Source organism: Apium graveolens, chromosome 9, assembly GCF_009905375.1.
Source record: "Apium graveolens cultivar Ventura chromosome 9, ASM990537v1, whole genome shotgun sequence".
Taxonomy (NCBI): domain Eukaryota; kingdom Viridiplantae; phylum Streptophyta; class Magnoliopsida; order Apiales; family Apiaceae; genus Apium; species Apium graveolens.
In genome coordinates, this window is record NC_133655.1 from 171080600 (window position 1) to 171091212 (window position 10613).

At 38.0% G+C, this 10613-nt stretch overlaps 1 protein-coding gene across 1 annotated transcript; it reads right to left on the reverse strand.

Annotated features, from left to right (window-relative positions):
• Positions 1-7531: 7531 nt before the first annotated feature.
• LOC141686965 (transcription factor bHLH130-like) lies at positions 7532-10291 on the reverse strand. The gene is made up of 6 exons (XM_074492081.1): positions 9479-10291; positions 8554-8915; positions 8281-8454; positions 8068-8133; positions 7913-7981; positions 7532-7820 (listed from the first exon to the last, which is right to left on the reverse strand). Exons 1-6 carry the CDS (start codon positions 9930-9932, stop codon positions 7767-7769), a joined length of 1179 nt encoding a protein of 392 aa, XP_074348182.1. The 5' UTR covers positions 9933-10291; the 3' UTR covers positions 7532-7766.
• Between the last annotated feature and the right edge of the window lie 322 nt (positions 10292-10613).

A 10613-nucleotide genomic window follows, 5' to 3' on the forward strand; every position in this document is an offset into this window, starting at 1 on the left:
AAATCATACCATGAATCATCAAGAACAACTAGTGCTACTTTTTAACTCCAAAATCAACAAAAGCACTTAACCACTAAGATCTCAACATGACAAAACAACTACTACACTTAATCTCTCATTCCATCATCATAATCATTTATACCAAACAACTAAATGCTAAGATAATGAAGAGTTATACCTTCCTTGAAGCTTTTAATCCATGAAAGATCCTTGGAACGCCCATGGAAGCCTTAATCTAACCTCCTACAAGCTTGTTCTTTCAAAGAAATCAAGAACACAAAAATTAATTTCAAGAAAGTACTATTCACCATCTTCTTGAATGATTTATAGGAAATGCTAGGAAAGGATTTTGAAGCTAAGATTTCTATGAAGTATGTAACTTAACTAGGAGAAGCTAGGATAATTACCTTGTAAATTAGCAAGTGGAGGAGCTTGGACTTCCCTTTTGCTAAGAAAGAAGCCGAGAGCTTCATGAAGAAAATGGAGTGTTTTGTGTTCTTTGTGATTTGTTTTGATTTGCCTTGGTTGTTTTTGTTTTGATTTTGGTTAATTACCTTATTAACCTTGAACTTTGTGTGGTTATCATTCATCCACACCTCCTTCCCCCCTATGTCATGCTTATGTCACCTTGTGATGTCATCATCCATTACTTGCCTTCTTCTTATTGGTTGGATGACCTCATCATCCCTAACCTCCTTGATTAACTCCTAATTGTTTGCCTAATGACCGCTGATCTGTTATACGGTTCGCTTAACTTTCGTTCTCGTTTCTCGTTTGAGGGATCATACCTGGGATCTTATTACTTAGGTTCCCTTAACCTTTCTCAATACATTATATTCCTTTTATGATCCTCTCTTATAATCCTTGAATTTAAATCCTTTTTATCCTGTTACCTTATACTTAATTCTTTCGGTATCTGGTGGATTTTCAAGAAAAATCAAAGTGTTCGGATTTGGATTCTGACGATCTTTACATACACTTATATCCCATATAAAGTACTAATAAGATCTCAGAATAACAATAGAAGAACCCCTACATAGTGTGGCATGAAAAGTTTTCTCATTCAGCATAATCTGCAAAATCACTATTCATAAGGGTTTTAAAAATTCCAAAATTTGGGGTTATTACAACAACCATCAGGTAAATGCCAAAAAACCCATAGCCAGCCATTGAATACAAAGTACGAGGACTTGTTCAGCGGGAAAGGTGATGATATTGATACCCCTTGTCCGTAACTCCAATGTTATAGGCCTATGCTCTATATATTTCCCAAGAGTAACTAGTCGGGCTATCCCAGAAGAGGGGTTTACGGATAATGGATAAACCCTCATTTGGCTCTGGCTCTCGTTCCTTAAAGCGGCTGAAGCTCAATTCCCAAAGTTCTGGATGTCTCTTCCTCTAAGATGTAACTGAAAGGATCAAATTGTTAAAGGCTGATGTGAAATATAAAAGTGATAGAGTTACCTCTATACTCGTTGATTATCTTCCTTATCATGTATTCTATTCCAATTCCAAGGTTCACACTGGAACCTGAACTTACATCATTCTTGTAAGTTCCTATTCCTGTGCAAGGTCCTTGCACTCCAATTCCAACCATATTTATGCAAGACTTCACAAGATATACACTAGCTCTATTTCCCTGAGATCGACATGCACCTGTGGAAAGGGATCCTACCCTATCCAGAGATTCATATTTTCCTATCAATCTATCCAATGAGGTTCACATACCTACATGAACCTAAACTAAGAGTTATGTATCCATACAAACTCATCCATTAAATATATATTCTCTTGCATAAGTTAAACCTTGCCATCCAGAGGGAATCATGTAGGTTAAATAATTGGGATCCTTCCCAAATTCATGTATAATCTATACATTTCCAATATCCTTTTTAAGTATAATCCACACTTGTTCCCAATCTAGGTTATCCATATACCTAGATTCCCTAGGGTCTTGAAAAAACCATATACCCTTAGGTTTTCCACATAATCTTTTGGGCCCTTCTGGTTCGGAGAATTGAAGTAAATCAACTTCATCCCGGGTTTTATACATTTTCGGCTTTCCCAAGCCTTATGTATACCCTAGCCAAGTTAAAATTCCATATATCCCTAGGGATTTCCAAATATATTCCAATATAATCCATATATTATCTATTCCAATTCATAAATAAACCATATATGTTCTGATCCATGGTGTAAAAGCCAATCCATGAATGCCAAATCTAATCTGTGGCGTGTAAGTCAATTCCAAAAAATCCATGAAAACCAATTTTATCCACAAAACCATATCCAGAGAAATGCATGAAAGCTAAATCCAATCTGTACATAAACCCTGACCAAAATTCCTTGAATTCTTTAAAAATCAATTTCCATTTGGGGTTCTCACCCTATGCGATCAGTCCTCACTAGGGTTTTAATAAAAATCCCATTACCCTAATCCATTCACTGCTTGAAAATTCTAATTTTCTTGAAAATTTATCACTTTCAAGACACCATCATGAGTAGCATACAATATACCATCCACTACCCCCTGGTTCCTTGTAGCCATCTTAATGTAAGAGGAACCTTGTATATTCCACAAACAATCTCGACTAGCTTTCACCTCGAACCCGTAAGCTTACATGAGCATGCTTATTATAAGAAATAAGAAGTATCATAGGAGAAGCATCTACTACCTCTAATACACCTTCCCATAAAAACTATACAACCTTTCCTTGATGATTCCAGAAATATTACTGTATTTCTTCTGGGGGGTCAAATGTCAGAAACCTAGGAGGCCTCTTATTGAGGGGAAAACTAGATATGTTGAACTCCTTGTCCTCATGTATGCAGGCCTTCATGATTTTACCAATAAAATATACCTTCATTAAATTTGTCAAATAGAAGATTTTGGGCCTCTACCGGGGTTTCGCAAAATCGGACTACCCCCAAGTAGCGTGGTATCCACTACCCCCCAATTTTTCAAGATAGTTTCTTCATGGTCGAAAGTTGAACCTTGTATGGCTTCTCATTCTCGTAGAGGAGAAGCAGAAATAGGTATCCATGAGGCTGACCATCACAGGATTCAAGGTAACCTCAACTAGCTCATAGAACAGGGTAAATAGCTTTTACCAATACCTTGAAATAGACCTTCTACCGGGGTATCTTATATTTCTTCCATCCTCTACCGGGATATTTCAGATTTCTCCCATCCCCTACGGGGGTATTCCATATTTCTTCCATCCCCTACCGGGGTATTTTAGATTTTTTCCATTCCTACGGGGGTATTTATGATTTTTATTTATCCCCCACGAGGGTAATGCTGCTAGCAGTAGTTTTTAGGGAAAGCTTCCCCTAATTTGTTTCCACCTTTTTTTTGCTTACGAGGATTGAAGACCATCCCAGATGATATTCCATTGTCCATCCCATTTTTACGGGATTCTACAACTCTAGGTTCTGGCCTATGATATTGGAGGGGAGTGTAGCCGAAACCCCCCCCCCCATGTTGGAGACCTGACATTCGGCCAATAACATCATCCTCATGGGCATAAAAATGATCAACATTAATTCTGATACAAGCTCTAATGAATTGAGCTAGTTTTCTTCCAAGGGCTCCTGCTATAAACCAACCTTAAAGGCTGTCACGCCCTTTTGGGCCAGGTGAAAATGTTTATTAACCCCTTATACTAACCTGTTCCAGGGGTTTCTCAAGCCTTCAACCCCTTTTAACATGGGCAACCTTCATAACCATCTTATAAATTCTCGGATGATATTTCTATAGGCTCTCATGGTTATATCTCATAAATGTTCATATACCCCTTATCCAAGAAGTGTTCTCCCTATGGGCTCTCATGGTTGTTGGGATTTACCAGAAAATATAATAGCCTCGATATACGCCTTATATGCCTTCATTTTCATATTAATCCAGCTTCAATACTCCTTTGGGTCGGGGGTTTTTGATTATATTCAAAACTATAATTCATCTCATGAAGGAAAAGAGATTTAGGAATGTAGGACCCTTATTTCATCTCCCATAATAGGGTCTCTCATATTTAGTTGGAGCCTCTTCTTAGGATTATTTGGAACCTCTACCCAAGGATTTTCCTGGTTACACCCCTCCATCATGGGAAGCTTCTAGCTTCTGAAACTTATCCTCCAGGAGCATGCCATCATGGAACCTCTATTTGGGTTTCTCGTATGGGTAAACCACTTTTCCATAGAAGCCTAGTTTTCGGTCTTATTAATATTAGAGAATTGGCCACCAATCAAGGGGTTCACAGCCTCTTTTGTATTGGATTTTTCCTGCTTCTCATAAATAATATATTCGCATCTCTTTTGATGTTCAGGCTTACCTAATTAATCCACTTATAGGCTGAAGTACGGGGTAAATTTGGGGTTTTCCGGTTTTCACAATACCCCTGGCTTGTTGAACCCCTGGTATATTGAATGCCAAGTCTAGTTGAACATATAGCCCATGTAAATACATACTCCAATAAAAATGTCGGGCTTATTAAAGGGGACTTTTATAGGCCTTAACCTCTGCACGGTTAAACCCTTATTCGGTTGAACCCCTTATTCGGGTGAAGATGGACTTTGATAGGCTCTAACCCCTAAGAGATAGAACCTCCATATTGAGATTCTCCATTTTTTACTATAAGAGCCTCTTTACCAAATTCACAAATATAATATTTAGGGGTATTCGGGATTTGGGCCTTCCCTTGAATTTGCTCATACTTTGTTAAACCAAGAAATTTACTCCCCCAATATCTCATGACTGCCCTTTTATTTAGATGTCTACCATTAAATTCTGTAGTGGTTGGAGCGTTGTAAGAACTTGAAATCATGTCACAAATAACCTTTCTATCTGCCCACATGCGGATATAGACTCTATGGGGAACTTTTCAAACCATTGATAGGCCTTCTCAACGAGGACTGCAACCAACAGCTTACACCTCGCATTTCCTTCCACCTGATGCACCCTCATCTCTATGCTAAAGTGATAGAATTATTCCGCTGGATTAGAGATACCATAATATTTGGGGATAACACCTATTTTGTAGAAACTGGGCAATGTAGATTCATCTATAACCCTGGAAATTGGGAATATGGGACTCTTCTAATTTTTAGATTATAAGGTGGTCCGACATTCTATGAAAAAGGCACATACCCCTCGTCGACATTTACCAAAGTTATTTTTCATCCAATATTCATTTTGGGGTTTCACCACATCTGCGGAAATTCGTATCGAGTTTTGCCATGTCCATAATTTTTATACATTCCCCATTGTGATCCATCAATATGATTTCATGGGCTTTCTACTTAGATAAAATATCCCAGCCCATTCCGGTCTTCTGAGATAGGGTTCTTATCATTGCCAATTTCGAGGTTGAAACATCAATTATGAGGTAAACTAGATTACGATCTGCCCCAAGATTTCATTTACCAACATTTAACTCGGGAACTGCCATAGACTAGGGCTTTTCGTATAGAGGGGAAATCCCTAATCGGGCTTTTACCATTTATCTCATAGGCCCATTTGACTGTAGCCTCTCCATATGGCCTTTACTTCTTTTCATTAATCCGAATTTTTTCCCAAGCAAAAGAAATAATCCATATCTTGAAGTTATTTCTCCCATTCTTCATTTCCCAGGTCAATCATCAGAAAGCACATTTCTTGGAGTACTTTCTCCAGCCCTTCCTTCCTCATATCTAGAGCTATGAACAATTTCCTATTTTCCCTGCCAGCCACCTGTTGGGCCTTATTTCCAATCCTCTTCGAATGGAATCAACACCTGAAGATCATATTTCGGCCATAATGTCCTAGACCTTTTCCATCAAGGCTAAAACACTTGCATATCGGAGCCATAAATTTAATGGGAGATCGACTCTCCTGCATATCCACTTGATATCATCTATATTGTCTTCATTAATGGCCTCATTGGGCTCGATTTCAAGGTCGCCTTTGTTGTTCGCCGGTGTACGTTCATCGCCGGAGCTTTTCCTCGTCTTTCCCCTGAAAAGATCACCAATGCCCTCCTTCTAGCGCCAAAAATGTTGTGAGAGGAATTTGGTACAACATTCGGGGAGGTTGTTGCTAGAATAACGGAAGAATCGCGGAGATTTGGACCAAAAATCGGGCAAATTATGAAAAGCTGAATATGCCTGATCTGCCGGAAGCGGGATGTGTTTTTGGTTATGTTTGGACTGAATTTGCAAGGACTCCGAGCGTGGTGGCGGAGTAATTCCTACTCAGCCGTGGGGGGTGCCCGAAATTGGTCTCGCGAGAGCTCCACCGTGTATTTTGATAGAGAAAACGAGTGTCCAGCCTTTGCAAATGACCTACATATCCTATATTTATAGGAATCAAGTCCATATGTAGTTCTATAGCTTTAGAACTCCTCTATGATGGGCTACCCACATTTTTACCAAGCCCATAACAGCTTCTAAGACTTATCCAAGTAGGTTTAAGCTAGCCACCAAGAGTCCTTCTTCTAGTATGCCTCTAGAATCCTTGTTTATCCATGTAATTATTGTAATTATCCATGAGATATATGTATATTCCATACGTATATGATGTATATCCACGTTTTCCAAGTTGTACTAACCTTTTAGGAGTCCAACTCTCTATTCCTTGTTGGCCAGGAGTTGTGTCCTGGTAGAACACTGCCTCTGCAGGCTTCTCGCCATAATCAGGATAAGCCGTGTAGGCCTCTCGCCATATTGGAAATAGCCCGGCTAAGTACTATTTCCTGGATACCCCGATGTCTTAGCATATTGTGGGGATTCTAGGGTATTAGCCAGTCACTAAATGACCCTCCTTATTGCCCCTTTTAAGTACCCCTCTCAACAGGCCTTAAATAACACTTGTATCCCTCTATGGACTATAAATCCGGCTAAGGCTGATTTTTGGCACAACAGACATCATTATACCACTGGGACACATTAAGCTCCGCTCACAAGATTAACTTTTGAATTACCGGTGCTACTTGAGCAATAAGAATGAATTGTCAAACGCACCAAGTGAATGTGCTACATGTTGTAATGATATCTAATAGGGCTTTTGGAGATCTTAATCAAGATGATCAAATTAGGACCGACAACTCCTTGTGTTTAAAAAACATATCAAAATTTAGGCGATGGCTTGTGACAGTAGTTTGAATATGGCACAACATCAAACCCAAACAAAAAAGAATCACTACATATTTGATAATGTAAACTAGGCTAAGTTATTCTAAGTTCTACTAGTACCACTCTCCCTTCTTTCACCGCCTCGTCTAGGATATAATCAGTTTTCGAGTGTAAATATTTGTAGAAACAAAGAGGAACGCCAACTAATAAGTCAGCGCCTTCAGATTAACCAGTGAATTAGTACGGTTTTAGTACTCCTTTAGACCCGGATGAGGTTAAATTGTCATAACATATATAGCTCTTTTGACTACAGAGCTGGGCTTTGTAAGTCAAGAAGCATGTAATTGAGCTTAACTACTATAAACTTTATATGAGATCTTCGCAATGGTTGACCAACCATTTCTGCTCAAGATTCTTGATCTGATAATTTTGAAGATAAGCTTAATTATACTTGTTCCTGATATGCACCAAGTAAATTAACATTTTAGGTCCTATTTGTGGTGTCAATGGGGATGTTTTTCCTTTTATACAAATTCATGAATATTTGCTTTCTATCCTCCTAATCAAATTAGGCACCATCTTTATTTTTATCTGTACAGAAGCAGTTCATACATAACCATTCCTCGACCATAACTTCTGAGTACTTGAATTATGCAGCACTACGTCTTCTGCTTGCTTGAGCACCTACAGTTTGCACGAACATCCGAGAGGGTCTAAAACATTGAACGAAACAAATGATATTAGTTTGAGATTTTTGTAGACAACTTTATAGGCTTTCAGATTGAAGTAACCCACAATTGATTACCTTGACTTCTTTCTGAAGATCTTTAATGTAGTCGACAGCCAAATCCAACATGTCTGCTGTATTCGTTTGCTGCAAGGTTGGAACAGAAGTAAATGCATCTGCAGCAACAGATGGTACTGGTTGTGTATGAAAAAATATGCAATTGATTATCCTACCTTATCCATGTTTGGCACAAGCTCTTGTAACTTCCTCATTCTTTCACTGATTTTGGTTCGTCTCACCTGAAGTTGTCACAATGAGATATTTATTCTAGACATCAAGAAAAACTGTAAATATTTTGCAAAAGTCTCGTTTATGTTAAAGCACATATGGTGTGAGGTGTGCCCTAAGATAGAATTGAAAGGTAAAGAAAGGAACTCAAAAGTTACTCTTTCAGCAATGCTACGCGGATGTGTTGCACAACCCCTCTTGGCTCTGATTTTTAGAGGAACAGAGTCCGGAAAGTGCAATAGATGTTCCATAGCAGACAATTCCGCTGAACTTGTTGGCAAACTTAAGTGATGAGCCAATGCAGTCGAAGGGAGACTTCCACCTTCACCGGTCTGATAAAAAAATGAGTTTAGTTAGTTTATATAATAAGAACTAGATATGGTATATTTTTGTCTGAGACAAGGGGGGAACATTAAAATCAATGATTGTACCTGATTCCGGGATGAATTTAAATTAGAAAAGGTATTTCTATCATTTCCTGCAAGGTCTGCAAGGAAATCATCAGATAAGAGTGATGAATCATCCCATGAAGTATCTCGGGAACCACCTGACAAATAACCCCCATCATTTATCCGTCTTTCACCATAGTTTCCAAGCTCAGGCCTACCCGCACCAAAGCTTTTGGCCTCAACCTTAAAAGCACGAGGCAGTATGCTTGAAGACGAAGGTGTGCTCGGGGGAAAGTCCATTTGATTGTTCAATCGGCTACCAGAGGAAAACGAGGAATCTACATGAGTACTACTTGCAGGTCCAGAATTTCCCATGCCTCTCATAACAGCATAGCCATGGCCAGCTTCCAAAAATTTAGATACTCAATTTAATCCGTTGTTAAAATCAAAAATCATACTATGAAAGCAGTAAGACATTAAACAAATGCAAATTGATGAACCACTTGCCATTAACAACATTAGGAAACTCTAATCCAATCACTAACTGAAACAAAGTCGAATCTAACCTATGTTTATTAAGCTAGTACTCATAAATCAAACACATGTTTTTGCAACATTGCATATAATACTCGTCAAAAACAACAAAAACTAATATAAGCTAAATCAAACAAACTACATCACATAATTTAGACATGAACATACCTACAAAATTCTACTTTCTTATATCTAAATGTACGGAAACATTCCTAAAATGTGTAAGAGGTAACCTTTTCTGATCAGAATTCTGCCTCCAATAACTACTTCAAATTTATGCCTCTATTCACATGTTTCATTTTATCGCTAAACAGTTCCCCTGTTCTTTATACTTCAGACCATGTTATTTTTAGCTCTAGACCTCCAAGCTAAACTAGATTCAACACACAATTCAAGCAAACAAAACCAAGAACAAATATTCGAAGAACAATACCATTATCGATATTGACTTGGGCGAATAATCCAGCAGGAGAGCTACTTTGTCGAATGAGATTCGAATTGTTTCCACCACCCATCTTCATCTGAGCCAAATTATTAATTCCCAATGACCCCATCTGCTGCTGCTGCTGAGCCTGAGGCACATCTGGTTCATGCTTCATTTGAACCATAAATTGGCTATGAACTGCCTCATTTGCAAAAGAACTCGACCTAACAACAGAAACATTCGGTAAATTCAAATCCTCACCGCCACAACTCGACATAAATCTCGAAAAAAACCTATCAGAATCTGGACTTGCAGCCCTAGTGTTTACAAACTGGTCAGCAACTTCTTCACCACCAAACAAACTACCATTCAACATATCAGCAAAGTAAGAACTCGGAGCAGATCGGTAACGAGTCAACCCCGAGTTCATCTGCTGCTGCTGCTGCTGCTGATGGTGCTCCATATATAACTTGTTTCTATAACAAGGGAAACAACTAAACAATATTCCAAGAACCCGTGTGTTTGCAGACAGTCACATGCAAATCCCTACAAATCTTTCTAGGTTTTCACAATTCCCAAAGCACAAAGCTCACTTTACTGAATCAGATCTTGCACCAATTCATCAAATTTTATTTTTATGTAACAGTGCATGATATCAAGTATCAACACATATTTATTCATATATCTACAGCTGTACTCTAGAAAGTAGCATCTGCTAATCAAAAATATACACTACACAACAAACAACAATCAAACTTAACTGTTCATCACTAAGCTTTTTATATAATACTATTCAGCTTGGGTCTCACCAATAAAAAGTGTACACCATATCAGTTCTTCTAATATTTATGTATTATTATATAAGGTCGTGCTATCATTAAATAATATAAGAATTAAAATAATTTAATTGAGTTACTAAAATGTAATTTTGATAATTCATATTTATGGACTGAGTAATTTGTGTATATTCTAACAATTTTTAATTTAAATTGGATCCTCACGATATCTCAACTGTTTAAAAGATAAAGATAATATAGTAAAATAACCACTCAAACATAGAATATATCTATTTATAAAGACCCTAATCATTTTTGTACCAGTATATGTCACTCTTGCAACAAGATATAATAACAGAACATACACT